This window comes from Lactuca serriola, chromosome 4 (genome assembly GCF_051521515.1).
Source record: "Lactuca serriola cultivar US96UC23 chromosome 4, Lser_US96UC23_V15, whole genome shotgun sequence".
NCBI classification, from domain to species: Eukaryota; Viridiplantae; Streptophyta; class Magnoliopsida; order Asterales; family Asteraceae; genus Lactuca; species Lactuca serriola.
In genome coordinates this window covers 157,448,959-157,471,664 of record NC_136411.1, presented here as the reverse complement: position 1 = coordinate 157,471,664, position 22,706 = coordinate 157,448,959, and the positions used below count along the sequence as shown (strand labels likewise).

Here is a 22,706-nt window from a genome sequence, read left to right as displayed (position 1 = left end):
TCTTGTAGACCTTTCCGCTTAACGATTCCATGAAAATACAAGTTATTTTGAAAATGTCAACAAATATAATGTTGGTGAGTTTATAAGCATGTTTGAATGAAAAGCTTTGTATTGTTCGTAAAACACCAGAAAATCCGATATTTATTGAAAAATGGTTTTGAAAGTGATGTGTCAAAATCAAGTATTAACGCATGTGTGTTTTCTATTTTTGGAATGTATGTAATAATGTATTCCGGAAAAAGATTCTGTATTTTCTATTGTAAGTAGGAGGTATTGTTTAAGTGTATATTTCCCCAAAAAATCCGATATTTTCTGTTTATAAAAGTGTCGTGGTCTCAACCTTAAGATCGAATATCAGTGTATGTATGTTTTCGTATCAACAAGATTTTATATGTGTTCCATAAAATTATGTTGGGAAGAATCTCTATGTGAGTCGTTTTAACCATATTTGATTATGACGAGTTCGCCTGTCGTGGCGTTTTTCAGGTGCCGACTTGTTTAAGGTAAGGTTTGTCACCCTAGACCGACCTAGTCTAACTGTAGCGAACAACTCAGGTATGGGGTGCACCCCGTATAGATCTATACACAAACTCTCGCTCTCCATCCAGGAGACTCTGATTATAACTACAAGCTACGATTGTACACTCAAAAGGTGTCAACCGACATGTCTCACTAGATTCTTAACTGAGTTTACGCGAATATTGTATTCATGTTGTGTATAATGTTTTCCCGTGTACATTTTATGTTTGTAAGGTCCAACGAGTACGTATGTGAATGTACGAGGCCCAACAGACATGTAGGAAGACCACTAAGGCCCAATAAACATGTAATGTATAGTCTAGGCCCGGTAAGCATGTAAATGGGCTACAAAGGCCCAATAAACATGTGATGTACATTCCATACCCAATAAGCATGTAAATGGACCTTTAAGGCCCAATAAACATGTAAGGTAAGTATTAGGTCAAATAAACGTGTAATCAATGTATTTAGTCTCTTTGTTATTACGTTGTTTGTTTTTGTTCGATTGTTTACCAAAATAACATAAAAAACCTAATTTTTGTAATAGTAATATTTTTGGCCCATTAAGCCGAAAGTTTACAATTTAGGCACATTTTTAGTAACGTTGGCACTTTAGGTCCCTTAAGATCAAAAGTTTACATTTAGGGGCTTATCTAAATAAAATGACATTTTTAGCCCACTTTGATTAAAAATAACATTTTTGGCCCAATATCATGAAAATTGACATCTTCGGCCCAATTGTATATAAGTTGACATTTTTGGCCCAAGTATATATAAATCGATGTTTTCGGCCCATTATTATAAAAACTTACATTTTCGGCCTATTTATATATATAATTTACATTTCCAGCCCTTTTTAGATAAAAATGTCATTTTCGGCCCAAGTTTTGTAAAAATAACATTTTAGGCCCAAATCCAAATAAAGTGACATCATAAAACCGTAAATTTACATTTTTAGCTCAAATTTGTGTTAAATGACAATTTAATCCATAAAAATCATAAATTTACAAATTAAGCCTAAAGAAACCGTGAAGGCCCACATTAAGGCCCATTATACGAAATTTTAATACTTTTGGCCCTTTTGAAACTATGATTAACATAAAGAATGGGCTAGGAGAAAAGGAAATGAGCTAGTTTGGCCCTCTCTTGTCTTATTTCGAGTTTATGGGGCCCAAAATAATTATTTTTTGGCCTATTGGGCCTTTATGAGAGTTCATGACCCAAAGAAGCCCAATAATATGGTTTACGGCCTATTAGGGCTATTGAAACTAGTTATGGCCCATCATGGGCCATTAAAAATAAGATGGATTATTCGAGACCCATATGACCCAAAATACCCTAATTTCATGGATGTGGGTCCAATTAGAGCCTAAATAGGGTTCCTAGGCCCAAAGTAGTCAAATTAAAAGTTTATTGGTCCATTATACCCAATAAGAGAATCCTAGTCCATATTAACTTGAACCGGGATTTCTAAGGTTTTCAGCCCATAGTTGACTATATGAAACGTATTGTATTAGATTTTGAACTTAAATCAAGAGTTTGGATTCAAATGGATGGTTTCATGTTGGCATATATCGTGATATTCACTTAGAGTACAAGTCTTACAGCAGTTGCCGTTTAAATGAAAATGGAATTTCCTAGCTGAAAATGCTAGTTGTGACATCTGTCAGCCATCAGCCATGAATCGTCTGTGTGATTCGGCAGTGCGATGTGAGTTTTCCTCACTGTACTTGTGGGTCAAAGGCACCAATGCCGACCCATTGGATTGATATACTACTATGCATGTTGTTATGTTGTTGTGATTTGTTAGATAAGTATCCTGTTAGATAAGATGTTGCTATGCTTAGTGATCTATAGATATGTTGGACTGGCTGTGGACTGTTATATGGTTATATTTTATATGTGCACATTGATAACGTCTATTTTATGCATATATTTATGACATTTTCTTATTATTTTATAGTAAGTTTTTATGCTATTTAAAACTAAAAGATAATTAATATGCTTTGAAATGTTAAATTCCAGTTAAAATGGGAGTTGGTTTGCAAAAGGAGGAGAACGGAGCTAAAAAGACGCAAAAGGGGTGTTGCTGGACAACTTGACCCCTTGTCAGTTTTTTGACCATATCCCATGACTCGTAAATCCGATTGACGAGATTCAAAATGTTCTGAAAACTAGACACAATTTTGGAGGACTTTCGTGTTTTGAGAAAACGTTGATTCCAAACAAACTCGTCAACTTGGGTCCTTTAACTCGATGAGTTGATCAGAAGCTTCACGATTCTTGACGTTGACTTGGGGAATACAGGATTTTAATGAAGAACTCGCCGAGTTGGTGTCCAAACTCGTCGAGTTGATGTTGAAAACTATAAATAGAGCCGAAAATTATCCATAAGGAGAGATCTTACACCATATATTGATTCCTGCGATTATAAACCCCCAAGAAGCCGTTTTGAGGGTCTAGAAGGCGGCCGAAAGGCCACTAAGCTGATATGGAGCGAAGATATGAAGGATTAGAGGGCAGATTCATGTTGGTAATCTGTAGTTTGTTAACGTGAACATGTTTAGCATTCCATTATGATTCTATATGCAATTACTTTATGATTTGGGTGTTAAAACCCTTTGCTTTGTGTTTATGATTATATGAAACCTTGATTTATGGTTTAATTGATATTTGGATTATTTTATTCGTGTTTAGTTTATCTTGTTAATCTTGTTAAAAGATCCTCATGTGTTAATGACAATTATTTTCTGTTAATAACCAATTATATTGAGTTATATGAACATCTTCTTGATTTCTTGAATCTTATAGTTTTGTGAAAACAAGATTGTATGCCTAGTATTAATGAACATGAACCTAGGGTTAAATAGAAATAAGTAAGTTAATGTGTGAGCATGTGTCATGACCAACCACATATGAATTAATTGAATCAATCAATATGATTAACTATTATTACAAGTCTTGCTTGATACGAACTGAACACTAGGAAACTTGTTAGTTTAATCAACCGATCACTACTTGAATTGACTTGTTTGCTAAACGATTAGTAATAGTGAACATGAACCTAATCATATTAGAAATAGATGAACATGAATAAATAAATCTGTTTGTGCAATTATCCATGATTTTCAAGATGTAATTTTTCTAAACCAAAGTACCTAAAGAGATTTGTGTTCCAATCAATTTATCGAGATTTGCTAATTAGTCATTTGTGGAGATTTAATAAAACATTTCTCTTTTTATTGCTTTTATGTGTTTTGTGTAACCTATAATAAAACATTCTAAATTAATTCACTACCGTTCCCCTTGAGTTCGAAACCCTTGTTTATCAAAACTATAATATACTCGATAAGGTTCACTGCTTGTAAGGTGTGGTTTAGTTGCGATAACTAGGAATTATAAATAAAAAACTAGTGCATTAATAATTCACATCATACATGTTTGGTCGGTGGATGGGGCTTCACTGCTTTGTGTGTAAGCCAACAGCCCGGGGCATTCCAAACTGACGGTTGAATGGGCCCGATGGTATTCCATCCCGAGGATGATTGGACCCATAATATGTTGGCATTCCAACTCGATGGTTGAATGGGCCCGAGGGTATTCCATCCCAAGGATGATTGGACCCATAGTATGTTGGCATTCCAACCCGATGGTTGAGGGGCATGGGGTATTCCAACCCGATGGTTGACTGGACTCATAGTATGTTGGCATTCCAACCCTGATGGTTGAGGGGCTTGGGGTATTCCAACTCGATGGTTGACTGGACTCATAGTATGTTGGCATTCCAACCCGATGGTTGAGGGGCTTAGGGTATTCCAACCCGATGGTTGATTGGACCCATAATATGTTGTTATTATATGTGTTGTATTGTTGGGTGTTGGTATTTTGGGGGAACTCACTAAGCTTTGTGCTTACAGTTTTTGGTTTATGGTTCAAGTATTTCAGAGAATCGAGGCAAGACGAAGACGTGACCATACACATCCTGATTTTATGTCATTGATCTTGGGAGGCACTGGTTTTATGTTTTGAGAACACTAATTTTGTAAAACATTTTTATTAGTAAAATGGTCGTTTGGAAAAGTTCAAAATTTTTGAAATTTTTGGGGTGTTACTCTATTATTTCGGGACAAATCAAAAAGGAAACATGAACTATTAATATGGGACAAAGTGAGTAACAAAAACACTATAAATGTAAAATTTTAATATGCATTATCTATAAATTAAATATTTCTACTAGATGACAAATCATGTATAATACTAGACTGCATACCAAGGTTGTAAAAAAAACTCGACGTTAACTAGTCGGCGAACTGAGGTTAAAGGATTAATTAGCCAAATGAGGATTAATCAGGGACCATAAATTGCTAATTTTTTGAATTAAAAAAAACAAAATATAGAAAATACATCCAAAGTAGGAGTTGATATCAATTATAATTATAATTTCTTATTTTATCATCTTTTTTCACCCACAAACACACACACACACAATATATATATATATATATATATATATATATATATATATATATATATATATATATATATATATATATATATATATATATATATATAGGGAGATGATTGAATGAGAACACCTAAAATGTTGAGAACGCGAGAACAGTTGTACACCAATCATTTTATGAGGGCATAAATAGAATTTTACCATCTAATTAAATTGATTTCCTAAATTTTAGTGATTATGATGACAATTACCCAAAATATCTCATTTTTTAGATTTTATTCTTTTAATGAACCAATGATTAATAAAATCATGATTTAATGTCTATCTGAGAAAACATTTTTTTTTTCAGTTCATTTTTTATTTTTATGTTTCACTTTTAGCAATCAAATATCAAGAGAATGAATAATTTATCGGTTTACGTCATTTATTTTTTTAAACAAATATCTTCATAAATAATGATTTATACATTTCATTTTAAAATGAATAAAATTGTAAATTATAAATGAATTAACTCTGTTGACACATAAACTAGTAATACAATTACAATCATAAATGAATAAAACACATTTGTGCTCCTTCCGAAAGAGGTACTGGTGTTGGCGTTTCATTTGGTAAATCTCCCACCTTTAACTATATGCATGTTTATTAATTGTATCTACAAAAATGTTAAAGAAACAATTATGTATAATTATATAGCCATTCACACATAAATACACTGATATTCACAAATAAATACACTGCTATTCATAAATAAATATAAAATAAAAATAGTGTAAAAATTATCATTTCTTCATAAAATGAATACCCCTGATCATAAATAAATACACTTATTGATCACACATGAATACCCTGCTATTTATAAATAAATACAATCATTCAAACATAATTTCACACATAAATATACTGATATTCACAAATGAATATAAGAAAATAGTTGTTGCCATTTCGTTTCAACCCTCAATTCATCTCTTTTCTCATTAATTTTTGTCAAGTGTTACCACACCAAAAGTACCCTTTTAATGCTTAATTTGCTGGTGAAATCAAAGACAAAGAACAACTACAAAAAATTACCATTCTAGTCATCGTTAGTTGTTGAATTTCGAGTATATCAAGACCCAAGAAACCTCCATTGAACCCACTTTTTGCTGTTGAAATTGATGAACTGATTTCTGCTCCTTTTTCCACTTCTTCTTCTTCGTTCCCTGCCAAGAATAACCACCAGGACGGGGTTGTGTTTCTGGTGAAATCAAAAGAGGCAGCATCCCCTTGGCTTTTTCCCCTAACCTGCATTGTTGTGGCTGCTTGCCTTGCTCCTCTCGGACCAGCCTCACGGAGTATTCATTGATGATTAACTGCAAATGAGACATATGACATTGTATTCATATAAGATTACAACTAAATATTTATGGATAGATTCACATAGCCTACACAAATAGATTCCAAGTATAGATTTGAACATTATATATCATTATAAGGCTCAAATCAAGAGAATAGATGGATTTCGAACAACATTTGCAAGGAATAAAACATAATGTTACCTGATTCAGAGAAATTCGTCGCTACCCTGCTGCTCCAGAGTGGAGGATCGAAGTCTGGTAGTGTACTGCTGCTTGCTACCGCCGATGAGTAGCAGTCGAGTTCATCAAATTGTCGACAATGTTAAGAAAAAGAGTCGTCGGTTGTAAGTCTCACTCTGTATGCAACGATGACGATGAAGAACGAAAGTCATTGCTGAGGTCTGCCACTGTTCGCTGCCTTGCGCTGGTGAGTAGATGTTGCAATTCGCCGGTGAGTAGAAGTCGTCAAGCCGATGGGATCTTTGGCGATGGAAGAGACAATGTGTATAAAGGGGAAACGGGGAGTGAATGTCGGTTGTTTAGTCGATGCATCTTATGAAACCCTAGAGAGAGATATAGAAGGGATATAGATACGAGAATTAAAAAGGTAAGAGGTGAGAGGGTGAGAAATTATAGGAAATAGGTAAAGTTGCAATTCCTATAATACCTTTATGACCATTTAAAAGTTACACTTAAATGCCAGTAGTTTTAGAGTTTTTCATAAATCGCCCGTTTTATATTAACCATAGATCTTAGTATTTAGATGGTCTAGATCTGTTCTCCCGTTCTCAACCTTTTAGATGTTCTCATTTGATCCTACTTATATATATATATATATATATATATATATATATCAGGGTTCTAAATAACGCGCACCAAGGCGTGTCATGGTGCCGATGCGTGATAGAGCCGTCACGAATACGACATCCCTGGGTAAAGCTTGGCGGCAAAAAGCATGGTAAGGCGCTCCATTTCGAGATTTTTTGGTATAACACGTTATGGGCCAGATGAATTTGGGCTAAGGTAAATAAATAAAAAATAATAACTAAATATAAGTCCATTTAGTAAATTGAAGGGGGAAAGTGAAAACCTAAAATTACAACTCGCATTTTTCATGTCTATGGTAAAGGCTCTCAATCGAACTCATTCAAAGTTTCGAACTCATGACAACGATCTTCACCTACATCATAGGTCATCAGCTATTGATCTTCACCTTCAACTCTTCATTCAATGTAGTCAAATATTAATCTTCACCTGCTTCAGTTCTTTAGTTCTTCACCTCTTCACTTGTGTGTATCGACATTGGAGGTAATTAGGTAACCATATTTGGATTTTGTAACTGATTCACTCAATCTTCTCTTCATCATCGTTTCAAAACCTTCCTCGATTTTATATAAATCTTTTAAATTTTGATTTCTTCATTGTTTTTATTTCACAAAATTCCACAAAGGTTAAGAACTATCAAACGATTGTTTGTGTGATTTCTTCTTTTCTTAGTTAACGAATGAATGTTACTTTGACTTTTCTTGTATGTATGGTTGTTTGGTTACTAATCAAACGATTGTAGGATTTTAAGAATTCGAGTTTCTTAGTTTTAATTAATCTGATCAAAATTGTATCTTAGATTGCATTTAGTTCATGGTTTTTTGCACTCATTTGATCTAAATATCTAATATATAATAAAAAATTTCCCCCCTATCACGCATTGAAAAAAAGTCATGACTCGTATGCCGCCAAAGTCACGCTTTATGTTATTTAGAACCATGATATATATATATATATATATATATATATATATATATATATATACTAGCCGTTTACCCGCGCCAAACAACGGGTGCGAAACATAATCGAATGTGAAATTGTTTTTCTCTTCGGCTTGTATGGGAACATGTTATCTTCAGACAGACATACATGAATCCTTGGACTGGAGTATGTGTGGAAGATTTGCAATAAAACTGAAGGCCATTTGAACCGCTAGACTGGACCTGGACCGGTATCATTTTATATAATGGGGGTAATAGTTAGATTGTCAATTTTTTAGTTCAGTTAGGCCGTTTGGGCATTGGACAAAAATTGTACCATAATTTTGCAGTTCGTTTAGGCTGTTTGGGTATTGGACCGAAAATTGTACCATACATAATAAATGTTGTACCGGAAACAATGAATGTTGTGTCAGTCCAGCAAAATAAATGTACAATACGCTTCATCGACAATGGAATATTGTATTGGTATAAAAACGAATGAAAAATTAAAATAAAGATTCATAACCTTTCATCACAAAGTGATTATATTATATAATAAAAACAAAATAAAAATTCATAACCTTACGTACAAAAAGTTAAAGTTTATTAATTTTAATAAAAGATTTTGAAAATTCAAATAATACATAGAAAAATAATCAAAGTTTTCTTTCCTCAATAGTTCTTTTCGCCCGTAGCCAATTTTTTTAACAATAGTTTCTCGACGGGTAGTTAATAGGTTTGTTTCAAAAAATAGTTTCTTATCATAAAAAAAATATCATATTCAAAGGAACACATCACCCATTACCTAATACTCCATCATTTACTGTTAACGATTAATTTATTTTTGATGGTCGACGAATATTGCACTATTGGTCATATTTATGTCCAATTGTCGTAGTTATTTGTCGTAAATTTGAAATAGTAAACTTGAAATAGGACCATATATATAAATTACAATTTTGTTTAGAATTCAATATTATTTTTCATAAATTACTAAATCCACTTGTCAAAAATATAAAGTAAGGTGTTAAATGTGGATACTTGGTGTTGTAATATTTTAATTGACTCAAAATAGTTTTTAATTTTTTTTTTGTTATCTAATAGTTTTTTATTTCCTTTTGTAAGTTTATAAAAATACTCAATTCTTATTAAGGTATCAATAAAATTTATAAAACATCATAGTGATGTATACAATTTTTAACCTTTTTAAAGTAATAATTGGTTTGCAATAAAATATTTTTTTATCAAGTCAAACATAGAATGAGCACTATTGAGGGGTATTGTATTTATAGTCAAAGATTACAATAAAATTATGTGTTAAGTAGAACAATAAGATGGAGTAGGATTGAAGGATATTTTAGGTATCGGATCTCTATAGTCAAAGATTTCTATTAAAGTAAGATGCAGTGGGTTGGTAGTATTAAAGGGTATTTTAGGGACCAAAGAACACAAAACATATTGGAAATCAAGAATGATGCACAATCTTCAAAATCACGGTATATATACCTGGTTATATGCTTCCTCAGACTTGCAATTAACAACCATACTGGTATAATTATTGTCTCGTATTTTCTAACTTCTTGGGCTGCAATGCCCCTAAGTTCAAAATCCCCATAATTTTAACTTCAACTTCAATCTTTCCATCCTGTAATCATAACCATCATTCAAATAAGTGGAAGTTCATAATGGGGTTTTGAATTATGTATATAAGAAAATTACATGGTGAGAGTGTCAATAGAAACTGTAAATGTTAGTAACATTTAATTAAATATCATGAAATACTAAAAAAAATTAAATAAAAAAGGGTTATATTACAATTTTCATTCCAATCCAGGACATAATGAAAATTAACAAAATGGAAGGAATCAGAATTCAAATGCCTTTGGGAATGCTCAAATCCATTCCATTCTTCCGATTCCATCATACCAAACAAAACAAAATAATTCTTAATGTAAAAAAATAACTCGATAATAAATGAAATAAAAAAAAGATATTACCAGGACTTCAAAACTAAGTTTATTAAATAAATAATAAATAAAATAAGAAGGGTATAAATGGCAAAGGAGAAAAGTAAGCTACCCTTCTTTTTGGCCAAAGCCTGAACCAGGGACAGTAGAAATGTCAGTGGTTTCCAAGAGCTTGAGGCAATAGAAAACATCAGGAACTTTTCCAGCACTTTTTGCAGCTTCAATTGCTTTTGGGGGTAGTTTTATTTGTGGGAATGAATACATGGCAACTGATTTCAAATTTAAATAGATAAGAAAGAATTAATATCAAGAAATATGAGGTCAGAGAACAGTTTTATCGGAAAATGGCTAACCTTCTGTGAAATTACAAACAACACTTTTGCAACTGTTGAATCCATCTGTCATCATGCGTGCTCTCTTCCTTAGTGATTCAAGGATACCCTTGCTGCATTTGTTTACCAAGAGAATTGTCTAAAATACCCCTCCATAACAACAATACTTTGTAAACAAGTAATTTTATCTTTAAACTACTCTAATCATCTAATTATTATACCTTTCAGTGATGACAAAATAAGTGATTTTTTTTATAAATCAACAGTTTGTGAATGATGAAATTTGAAAATGGACAATTAGGTAATTTTACCTATCTGTAAGAAACTGCTCATACGAGATATCACCTCCGAGTGTAAGTTCTTGAGCTGAAGTACTAACTTCCAACATCCAGGTAGCAGGGTTATATCCGTCTTTTTCCTTACTTACGCCATCAACAGCCTGTTTTATCAAAACATTCACTAAGGTTAAATCTCAATATCTCATTTCATGTCTATATGACTAATAACCCAAAAGATTTTATTTGTGTTTTAGGATCATAGTAACATTTGCAAACAAAAATCTAGATTAAAAATGTTACCTAAGGTTAAATCTCAATATAAAGATCATTTAGAGAAGTTCTCAAGCATGCTGCCTCCTGTGAAATCAAAAAATTGATGATTATAAATAGTTTGTTGAAATCGACTTACTGAAATCGTGAAATATCTTACTCACAGATCAAGTATTGATCGGAGCAACCTGAGCCCTGGTGTCTTCGTCGTCAACAGCGGATTTCAAGATCATTTAGAGAAGTTCTCAAGCATGTTGCCTCCTGTGAAATCAAAAAATTGATGATTATAAATAGTTTGTTGAAATCGACTTACTGAAATTGTGAAGTATCATACTCACAGATCAAGTATTGATCGGAGCAACCTGAGCCCCGGTGTCTTCGTCGTCAGCAGCGGATTCCTCCTCCTCTTTGTGTTCGGGATCATTGATAGCCATTATAGTTGAGGATCGAAGATGTTGAGACCTGAGAGTGTATAGGGTGAAAATCGAAGGCGGGGAAAGGGTTTATATTGGAAACGCTGGAGAGGCGTCAAGGTTACCTCGACTGCTTTAAGCCTGACGATCGAAGCCACCTGAGCCCCGGTGTCTTCGTCATCATCAACAGCGGCTTGCTCCTCCTCTCTATGTTCGGGATCAATGATAGCCATTAGTTGAGGATCGAAGATGTTGAGTAGCATTAGTCTCCGTTACAGATCTAAAAAATCAGAGGTTTGATTGATTTGTTCATCACCGCCTCCGTATGAAGTTGGAAAATTGATCTGTTTATCACCTTAGAAAAAGGGCATTTTGGTGGTGTCGATGTGAATAGGTTAGATGGCAGTGTGTTTAGGAGATTAGGTAAGGTCCTTGTACTGTATTAGGGTGTAGTCTTATGATCCGTGTAGTGTTTAGTATAATAAGTATAATGCTTAATATGTTGTATAAGAGGTAATATATGTCGTAACTCTTAATTTTCAAGAAATGAGCAATATCCTTAATAATATAGTAAAGATATACACACACACACACCCCCTGCGTATAGCTTTTTCATAAATTAATTTTGTGTTAAAAAAATTATCTAGGATTTAACAGATAAAAAAACACAAATACGTTTTTTAAATTTGATAGTAATAATTGTTTCAAATACAATTTTTTTTTTAAATTTCATATTCACAAATCTTGACGTTACCGTCAAGTCAACATATCATTAAAGATATATTCACACGCATCGTTCATAATATTTTGTTAATAAATCAACTCAATAACATCATATTATTCTATGTTTATTGAAAAGGAATTTTAGGTAAATGACATAATCTATTACCTATAGTATATATATCCGATATAAGGGACATGCAACTTATGCTTAAATAACAAAACACCAGTGGAATAAAGACAACTTCCAGAAATTAAAAAAACCATGTCAAACTCTTCTACAATCTTCAAATACATAAATATTTCTACAAAAGGGTAAATTTATAAAAAGAAAGTACATTAAAGCAAGCTTATCTTTGTCATTGCCTTGATTTTATATTGCTTCAGTTTTAAGATAAGATATCAAGAGCTTCAAAAGCAACATCTTAGTTCAAAAAATGAACAAACTCCATCACAAATTCATAAATTAGGGAAATCTAGTTTCATGAAAAGAAACAAATAGATTTAGATTTTTTTACCAAAAAAAAAATGCAATATGAAAGGTTTTTTCTAGGAACATGGAGAATTTTATGACCTTAAGTCATGCATCACCAACATCCGTAAAATATTGACTTCATGAGCAAACACCACCTACATCAGTTACATTATCAATAATTTAACCAATCTGGTAAAACAACAATGTCAGTTGGGGTAGCCTAGCAAATTGATACATGTGTGGAAGTGACAAATTCTGAAAATGATAATGGTTACAAGGTGGATTTGGGAGGAGACCATGGAATGCATGCTACCTTTAATGTGGGAGATCTTTCACCTTTATCTTGATGATGATGGACTTGATGAATTGAGGTCAATTCCTTTCAAAGGGGGAGGGGATGATCCATGCATGGATCATGAAAGCCCAAAATGTGATCGTGTAGTGATTACTAGTGGGCTAGAAGGTGGTTTGGGCTCAATGGTTAGGTTGTGCATGGTAACCCACAAATTGAATTAGGGTTGCATGAAGGCTAGGGCAACATTTTTAAGGTTTCATAAGTGCTAAAAACGTTACTTTTTACTTCATAAAGCCTCGTAGCCGTTTTTATCACTCTTTGGTGGATTAGGGTTACACTTTAATGCTTCTTATGGCTCCTTAATGCTTCTTATGATTCCTTAATGAAGCATAGACGGTTTTTTTTTTCATTCTCAAGTGTCTTGGACGTTTTTTTGTGTTACTTCAAGAGTTTCCTTAAATTTCATTTACTAGTTTTAATGAATAATTGGTTGGTTGGCTTGTAACCACCAAGTTTGTAATAAAGGCTTCATATAAAGCCAAGTTTATGCATGGGAAAGATAATAGACGAATTTTTAAGAAAAAAACCTTTGTTCAATTGGAATTATTGTTATAATTCACAAATTATCTTGTTAGGACGTGTTCTTGACTTGATACGAACTCAATCCAATAGGTCTTGGATTGTTTTCACCGGTATACAACTTAATAGGTCTTGAGTTGTTACTAATCTATCCATTTCTTTCCATTCAAATATCATTTGTGGTTACTATTCTCTCTTAATTTACCTAAACACTACCCTACTCACCAAATCAAGCCCATACACGCATCACAAATACTGGAAAATATTGAGATAAAACATTTTCGAAGTACATTGTCATTTTAGCTTAATTTAAGAATATCAAAATACACATTTATGTACATAAGTCACATATACGATTCAAAATCAAAATCTATTCCCACACCCTTACACATGTTTAAGGTAAGCATCATCTTTACATCCAAATCAAGTAAACCATTAAGCCCTTACATTTTTGTACTCTACCCGCCAAATATTTGATAATTTCCCAAATAAATTTGACAGTATCATACAAACAATATATATTGGGAAGAGATACACCTTGGCATGTTTCTTCTCTTTATGATCCAACCTCTCCATCCCAATTTATAAGAAAAAAACTAAAAAGTCTAATGATGAAAGTGTGTGTGTGTCTAGAAAAATAGAAAGTATGTTTCTATTTGTTTAATTAAGTCACTAATTGGGCTAAATGCAAGATAACATAAACTTGACAAAAAAGTATCATAAGATCCTATTCGGTTTAAATAGATCCATATGGAAATGACCATCCCTATGGTTGTCCGTTCGCACCCTATTTGGCAACTAAAGATTGTTTATGGCTTGAGATCAGCTCTCGAAGTTCTATCAACATATAAAAATGATGACACAAATCATACATAAAGTATAATCTAGGTTATATATATATATATATATATATATATATATATATATATATATATATATATATATATATATATATATATATTCATTTTCATTTTGTTAATTGAAAATAGCACTCAGCAACATATCAAAATCATGTTCCTACTTGAACTCCATGATGACCTCTTTCCCTTAACTTCCTTCAATCCACACAAAAGAAAACTCAGAATTACCAATTCAAAATTTTGAAAATCTACATAAAGTTTATGAAGACATCTGCAAAGAACTTTCAATGCAGGTCGTGCTTATAACTGAAGAAAATATTAAACCTAAAAGGTGCCCAAGTCATGAAAAGTCAACATACCATTTATAACTAAAGAACCATTACCTCCTGCTTTTGACCAATTCTGTGAGTTCTAGGTTGTGCTTGTAGATCAACCTAGCGACAGGGATAGACATAAAATTATTAACGAAAAATTCAATTTACTATAATACAATAACTATTTTTTTTACATAATAAAGTGTATTTTAATAAAATATGGTAAAAAAGAAGCAACAAAAAATCGAGACCGGTCGTAAAAGAATACTAACCTTACAAAATCGAGACCTTGCAGCAATAAACTAATCGTCAAAATCCCTTTCTCTCTCCATTCCTACTACTCATTCCTCTCCCACTTGTAAGAGAAAATTATGTTAATAAGCTTTACCTCATATATAGTTATTGGCTATAAAATCCGGACCCCCATCTTGTTGTGTTTAATGTTTGCATCAAATGGTAAAGTACTTAGACATCTTTACACATAATATAAGTCATATATAGAAGTAGGATAAACTAATTTCAACAGTTATTCTTTTTCCAAAAAAGGTCAACCTGGTCAAAATCAAATAAAAAGTAGGAAAACAAAGATGAAATATGAAACGATTATAGTCGTATAGGCATGCCTTTCAAACTTACATCCATCAGTTTGATATCCAATTAATTATATTGCACACAAATTGAATCTGCAAATGGAGAAGAAAACAAAAATAAGAAAGCATAATTAGAATATCACAACCAATTGTAATGACCGATTTGAAGGTGATGAAAATGGTGGTAGCAGGAGCGTCCGATATAGATTTTATGGATGTAAAGAAAAGGTACATGTTACCTGCTTGATTTCTGATTTGTTGAGTTTAGAAGGAAACACAGACAGTCAAACATCCATAATAGCAGTGATGAAGGGTGGCCTCCGATGCAGGTAAGCGATGTCGTGATGGTGATGATTGGTGATTGGGGGAGGCAGTGGCAAATGGGTTTTTGGTTAGGCTTCTACTTTTCAGGGAGAGAAGGAGGATGGCGAAGAGTGAATGATCTGGTCATAGTGGTGATTGCTTTTTGGTGTTCGCTTAAGTTGTGACCTAACAGTGGTGAGAGAAAAAGATGTTATATAAAGGGTAGTTGTGTTGACCGATTTATTAGGCTGAAAGCGTGGAATACCAATTCAAAGGCCCGATTGATTTTTTCTTTTCTTTGACCGAATAAGATTTGGATGCATCAATTCATTGTACAAATTGCATTATGTTTTGTACCTCTTAAAATTCAGCATTTGAGGGTAAATGCTTATTAAGGTATATATATATATACACACACACTTCAATTGTACCTTTCAATAAAAATGTTGGATGTCAATTAATAAAATTTGATATTGAATATAAAAATAAAAAATTAATTATTAATGAACTAATAAAGAAAAATAAAAACATAAATTTGAACACTCAAACTTAATGATAAATTATGTAAATAATGAGAGTAGTAATCCGATTGACAAAGTTTCGTTCAAATTATTAATTAAAAGAAAAAGAGAAAAACCAGAGTAAAAAAGTCAAATAATAAAAATACAGTCCAAACAAATAATTACCCTACTACACGGTGCTAGTAACAACACCCCTAAAGTATTTCGAACCCACTTATATTTTTCATTATTTCATTTATTTCTTCCCTCATTCATTCCAACCATAAACTAATTTATTTTTTATCTACTAATAATAATTAAATGTAATATTTAATACTCAAAGTATTGTGCTGTATATTAAATTATATTAATTAATTATAAATATAAAGGTTGTTCTTTGTTTGTCAATTTCATATAAAAATTTAAATACATATTAAATTTTTAAACATGATAATGTATTTTATAAAAGTTTATAATTAATTATTATAAGTATAATCTTATTTATTTAATATTTTTGTAATGAAAAAAATATAGATTATATATTTGTTAAAACCAAATTAATAAAAAGGAAGTGTATGATATTTATATAAATTAAAAGATTTAAATATACTATGAATATATTTTTTTAAGATGAAAATAGAATAAAAATAGAATAAGGGGGGTGTTTGGATAAATAATTATTAGCTTATTAGCTTATTGCTTATTTCTTATTTGCTTATTGTGGTGAGAATAAATACTTTTTTAAAATGTGTTTGGATTAATTATTGCGGTGAAAATAAACAATAAGCAATAAACATTTTAAGTGTTTGACAAACAAAATGACCAATAAGCAATAAACAATAAACATTTCTCCTTACTTATTAAAATCAGCTTATTTAATTTATTCATACCGTAATAATCTGATTTTTAAAAACTCCTATCCAAACACTTAAATTTGGTTATTGCAATGGGATTAACCACTAAACAGTAAACATCCCCTAAAATTGAGATGAAATAGTTTTTATTCTATTTCTTACTATTTTTTATGGAAAAAATTGGAAGTTTTGGTGTGAAGGGGCAGAATGAAAAAACAAAAAGACACGCTATGCCCTATAAACTCTTTCTGTCTCGCCTCCCACATTCGTTCTTCTCTATCAGGGGACTGTCCAGCCACGCTACTAGACCACCGGCGCCACTGTTCCAGACCTCCGTCGCCCACCCTTCCAGACCTTCGGTCCGACAGCAAGGCATCAGGTTTGGCTTTCGTTCTTCTCCGGTCGCTGAAAAAAAAAGACACGCTATGCTGAAATCTTGCTGATTTCTTTTATTTCTGAAATATTGCTCATTTGTGATTCGTTCTTTTCCAATCGTCTGAAATCTTGCTGATTTGTTATATTACCAAAATGTTGCTGTAAAATCTTTTCTGAAATTCGATCACTCCTAAATTTTCTGAAATCGATTTTTTGAAATTGAGTTTTTGAAATCGATTTTCGCATAACCATGCGTTCCCAGCTCAACCCAAGTGTAGTTTCAAGAACATTACCGACTATTACAGGCTCCCCTTTTGACCAATGCCACTGGAAAAACTTTAAATCTCCAGGTTGAATGTCTATTGCCACCGAAAGCAGCTTTACATAACTGCTGATCACCATCATTACTTTCTTTCACAAAATCTGAACAAGAGCAATGTTGCTCAAGCATCTCTCGCATATCTTATCTTCTGGTTTATGCATCTTTAAGAGCTTTTGTGTTTAATCCCCAATTCAAAAATTGAACCTTTACAGCAATTACTGCATACATCAGGTAGTAAGAAAATTAGGATATAATTATATGTAAACCCTCACATACTTGCACAAACATTACAATGACATACCAAGAAGTATTTGGAACATGATTACCTCAACAGATGGACTCTCTTTAGTCTTTACCAAGAAGATAAAGGGATGAAGATATGAGATAAACCTGTGGATATTTTAATCATGGGGAAATTGTTTCTATTTGCCAGGTATGCAACTATCCATTTCTTTCTTTCATACCTTAGTAGTATCATGAGTACCCCTGCAATGTCATTATTCTAAATATTAATTTGTAGGTGTAGAAAACGTTATAATCACCAAGAATTATGGATTTAAATGAATAAAACTTGATTCCAAGTTGTAGGCATTGTTGATTCAAAGTTTTAGGTAATATTTCTTGATATCATTATCCTCAGATCTCTTCAACTATCTTCAACTGATCGCTTTTTCTTCATCACCACCGCTCCTCTTCTTCCTTACTCGATTCCTCGGATTGATTCATGAAATCGATTTCATAAAATCAATTTACAAAATGAAATGCGCATTTGTGCTCATAAAATTAAATTGGCCTTGTAATTGCAAAAAGGATCATACGATAACCCGATTCGAAGCTGTTCGCAACTGAAACACACAAATCGATTCATATATGCAGTTATATTTGGCGTCTGTAAATGGAAATTTTCGTGCGTCGGAGAAAGCGTAGGGATCCATGGAGGTTAATTGGCCGGAGCACGGTGTCCTTCGTCTGTGTTTGCTTGGCGCAGTTAGCCCTTTACCTGATATCTTCCTTCTTCGCGTCCTCCAGTATTATCATACCTTTTATATTCTCAGGTTCTCTATCGCTATCTATGTATGTAGCAGTGGTGATTTTTATTTTTGCGATTTTGAATTAATTTTGAGGTTTTTCTGTGCTCAGTGATGACATTGATAGCGATGGCAACGTTAGGGAGAAGATGCAAGAGGTTATTTGGACTGCGTGGTTCAGCTCCTGCTTTTGTGATTGCGAATCTATTGTTCATTTGGTTTGCTTATGTGATTGTAATTCGACAAGGTAACCTCTTGACTCTGTTTATTTATCTTTAAAATTCATAACCAAAACTAAAAAGAAATCAAACAAAGGAGTAGGAATCATAACATCTTCTTTCATGTTTATCAAACCAACTCCTCTGTTTTACAGCTGTCTCTTCTTTATTGGACATTGTCTTCAATGTAGAGCTTATTATGCTCCAAATCGGTCTATATAGGTCTGTATATATATGTTACATCGTGCTTAATACCTGTTCTTATAGTCAAATTTTCATTTCACACATAATACATGAGTGTCTTCTTGATTGCAGAATCCTATTAGGTGATCCTGGTTTTGTTAATTGCAAACCTCCTAATGAAAACATAGATTCTCTCTCCAACAATGAAACATATCAGGAGGTAACTAACTAACTATCACTAATTCACTACAAGTTATTCCTATTTAAATTGCTAAATGTTGTTGATGATGATCATGTTTACTCATTCAGGGATCAGAGCTCCTAATATCTGATGAGGTTGCTATTATATTTCCGTTACTTTTGAGGTGTTATATATGAACTGAAGATGTTGAAGTACTTATTATTTTTGTTATAACAGAGTCCATTATTACTTCAAAGGGTAAGATATTGTAAGCATTGTGATGCATATGTTAAGGGATTTGATCACCATTGTCCTGCTTTTGGGAATTGTATAGGTAACAACTTTAACACATTATTGCAGTTGAATGTTATGTTAAGAACCATATTTAGATAATTGGGATGCTACTGTTTTAATACAGGTCAAAACAATCATCTACTTTTCATGATTCTCCTAGCAGGATTTATAACAGCTGAAGCTTGTTACATTATGGGTGCATCTCAAAGTAAGCTTACAAGATTTATAAATTTGCTTATGTTGAAAGGTCATCTTTCTCACATCATCTTAAATTCCAGTTTTGTCCGAGAGTAAAGAGAAGGTATGCCACTGTTTTCCCAATGATTTTGAATCTTGTTATATGGCAAACTTGTAATTATTTTGATATTGTATCCGAAAGGTTGGTTGGAATGAAACATTAGTTTCTAGCACAATGATATTTTCCATTCTGCAAGTGCTATGGCAGGTGTATACTTGGTTTCCATTACATTCTATTCTTGGAGATATACTCATATACCATAAATACTGACCTTTTATTTTATGAAATTATTAGGGGGTATTTTTGGCATGGCATATATATTGTGTGTGTTTCAATATCAGAACAGATGAGTTTGTAAGTTATATAATCTTTATGACCATATATATATATATATATATATATATATATATATATATATATATATATATCTATGTTACCATTGGCTGGATTAATAATGTTTAAAAAATATTTGAGAAAATGATGTCATACTTGCAGATACACTGGAAAAGATATCCAGAGTTCCAACATATTGTACAGCTTCAACCAGGTACATTTAATTATGTGCATCCATTATTTTAAACAAAAAAAAATGGCACTTTGACTTTTGAGCCAAATGTATAAGCAAAAAAAATGCATATAATATATTATATATGAAAAGTATATGTAATATGTATGCTGCTGTTATGGGTAAAGATATGTAACTACATTGAAATTCTGGTAAAAAGTAAAGTATATTTCCCATATTGGTAAAAAGAGTATGTGATCATTTACTGAATAATATTTTTGATCATTCAGGGGAGACGATAACAACAACAAAGTTTATAAATCCATATGACAAAGGAATTTTGCAGAATTTGAAGGAGTTCATTGATGTCAGAGGCTAAACGAATTGAAGCTTATTGTTGTTGTAAATTAGTTAAAGCATCAAGTTTTAAGGTAATGTTCATATTTTATCATCACCTTTAGTTATATCTGTTCTTGAATATAGATTAATAAGTTTCTTGAAAGTAAACAGTTAAGTAACATACGATTTTATTGCTTGACAAACACGTTACACATTTACTTATAGTTGAAAATAGAATAAGATCACTAGTTAGAGAGAACAATAGCATTCCGAATGGCTAAAAAACATTTTATGACATGGCAATGGAGTCTTGCTTATTATGCTATATCTGATCAACCATGAAAATTGATGAAAAATAGGATTTTTGACACTAAAATAATTTTTTAATCTTTTGAATAGATGTGCACATACTGGATTTTATATGGCGAACTTGTCATCGTTGTGTTGGTAGTAATAATAGGGGTCGTTGGTTGTTTAGTAAATATTCAATTTTTTGTAATTGTCAATTTAGTCGTCAATGTTGTGTGCTTATTCGAAGGGATCGACATTCATATAGTTATTTTTTCCTTATGTATTTGTTGTTCGATCATATGCTATCGAGTATACCCAAATTATAAGAGATTTTTTTAATGTAAACAATGTTTTTAGGGAAAATATGATGTGTAGACCTTAATAAAATGGTTGTATAGTTTTGTTTCTAATCATTCTCATCACTCATCATGAGCAACTACACTACAAACAACCCATAGGTTTGTGTCTGTGTGTGTTTAATAATACATATATGTAGTCCTTGCTTTATTTCTCTGCAAGTTTTTGTTTGTTTGTTTGTTTGTTTGTTTGTTTGTGTTCATCATCATTACCTGTTTGAAGTCATACCAGATATGATACCAACTTTACTTAATTACAAAGTGGATCTAATTATGTGCACATCTAAAACACATATGGTTTCCATTTAATAGTATATATATCTGCAGTCTTCGATCCTTACTTTGCAGTCTTCGATCTTTACTTTGTTGACAGTGAATATAAAAGTCAAAAATTCTAAATCTTTTATTTAATTTAAAATATAATTTTCTATATAAAAGAACGAGAATGGCATGCCCTTTATGGTGTCTCTCCATTTGCTTCCTTATCTTACTGTACCTGGTGGTATTTTCCCTAAAACAGGAATTACATCATTTTGTCTTCAATTCCCATTTTTCCTCTGCTCCTCTACCAATGATGCAAGAATGGTTCCAGAGTGTTATGAGTCAGCTTTGTGTTATGAGTCAGCTTTTTCAATATGCGAGTTGTTGCATCTTTAGCCTTAATTACATTTATGACTTTTGACTTAATTTATATACTTTGTTGTGATGGAGTTGTTGATGATGACATGGAAAACATCATTGTTGCTCAGTTTCTATACGTTGATGTTATTGATTCTAACAAGGTTTGACGAGACCTAGATCCATGTCTTTCCTAATTTAAATGTTGTAGAGATTTTAAGTGATGCATTGAACATGATTGACAGGATATTGTGATGTATGTGAACTCTCCTGGAGGATGGTGGTATGGCCATCTTTGACACCATGAAGCATATGTGAAACAAGGTGTCCCTTACTAGCAATGTAGTATCACGGTATATAGTTAGCGAAAACCTCTTAATAATATGTACTATTGGACCCCCTTAATATCAATGTATTACAATTTTTTGATAATTTCTTTGACATGCCGTTATTGTATGAAATTGTTTTTTTGGTATATATTTGTTTCTATATTTTTGCATTATGCATAAATGAGTATTGTAAAAGCATGTCGTAACGCCCGTAGATTCGAGCTGGTCAATTTAGATGACTTTTTGATGGAAGATTATTTAGAAGGAGTAATCTTAACTAAGTTGTAGTATATGTTACAAGGATTCCGTACATATAAAGAACGCCGAAATCCGAGTTATAACGAAGAAATTATGACCCGTCGAAGTTTCGCGACAGAACCGGCACGACACAGCGCGATGTAAATAGTGAATTTACGTTAGAGCGATATAAATGAAAGTCGTAGAATACGTTAAACTGAGAGCGTGCATAAAAAGAACGTCAAAATCTGACTTTGTATGAAGAAGTTATGATTTTTCTAAATTTCGACTTGGCAGTATGCAACCTGAAACTTGAATTCGAGATCGAGTGATTTCTAGCCGAACAATCTAAACGAGAATCGAAGATCTCGTTGATAGT

General features: G+C 32.4%; 1 protein-coding gene across 9 annotated transcripts; it reads left to right on the top strand.

The window, feature by feature from the left end:
• Positions 1 to 17,035: 17,035 nt before the first annotated feature.
• Positions 17,036 to 22,193, top strand: LOC145102822 (uncharacterized). Of its 9 annotated transcripts, none has more exons than XM_079040295.1 (16): positions 17,037 to 17,192; positions 17,845 to 17,943; positions 18,387 to 18,565; positions 18,651 to 18,785; positions 18,912 to 18,978; positions 19,072 to 19,159; positions 19,249 to 19,275; positions 19,358 to 19,454; positions 19,539 to 19,622; positions 19,693 to 19,715; positions 19,794 to 19,859; positions 19,947 to 20,006; positions 20,148 to 20,199; positions 20,448 to 20,588; positions 21,664 to 21,925; positions 22,007 to 22,193. In XM_079040295.1, exons 3-14 carry the CDS (start codon positions 18,406 to 18,408, stop codon positions 20,534 to 20,536), a joined length of 948 nt encoding a protein of 315 aa, XP_078896421.1. In that variant the 5' UTR covers positions 17,037 to 17,192; positions 17,845 to 17,943; positions 18,387 to 18,405; the 3' UTR covers positions 20,537 to 20,588; positions 21,664 to 21,925; positions 22,007 to 22,193. The 9 variants fall into 9 exon arrangements, with proteins under 9 accessions (XP_078896424.1, XP_078896428.1, XP_078896421.1 ...); XM_079040297.1 differs by lacking the exon at positions 21,664 to 21,925 and adding an exon at positions 18,031 to 18,121; XM_079040294.1 differs by lacking the exon at positions 21,664 to 21,925.
• The last annotated feature ends 513 nt before the right edge of the window (positions 22,194 to 22,706 follow it).

Excerpts from the sequence above, each read along its gene's own strand:
- LOC145102822 (XM_079040298.1), top strand. The coding sequence starts at position 18,406 with ATGGAAATTTTCGTGCGTCGGAGAAAGCGTAGGGATCCATGGAGGTTA. Across the intron at positions 19,455-19,538 it reads TGCTTTTGGGAATTGTATAG|GTCAAAACAATCATCTACTT; the intron begins GTAACAACTTTA and ends GTTTTAATACAG. Across the intron at positions 19,860-19,946 it reads TTCTGCAAGTGCTATGGCAG|GGGGTATTTTTGGCATGGCA; the intron begins GTGTATACTTGG and ends TGAAATTATTAG.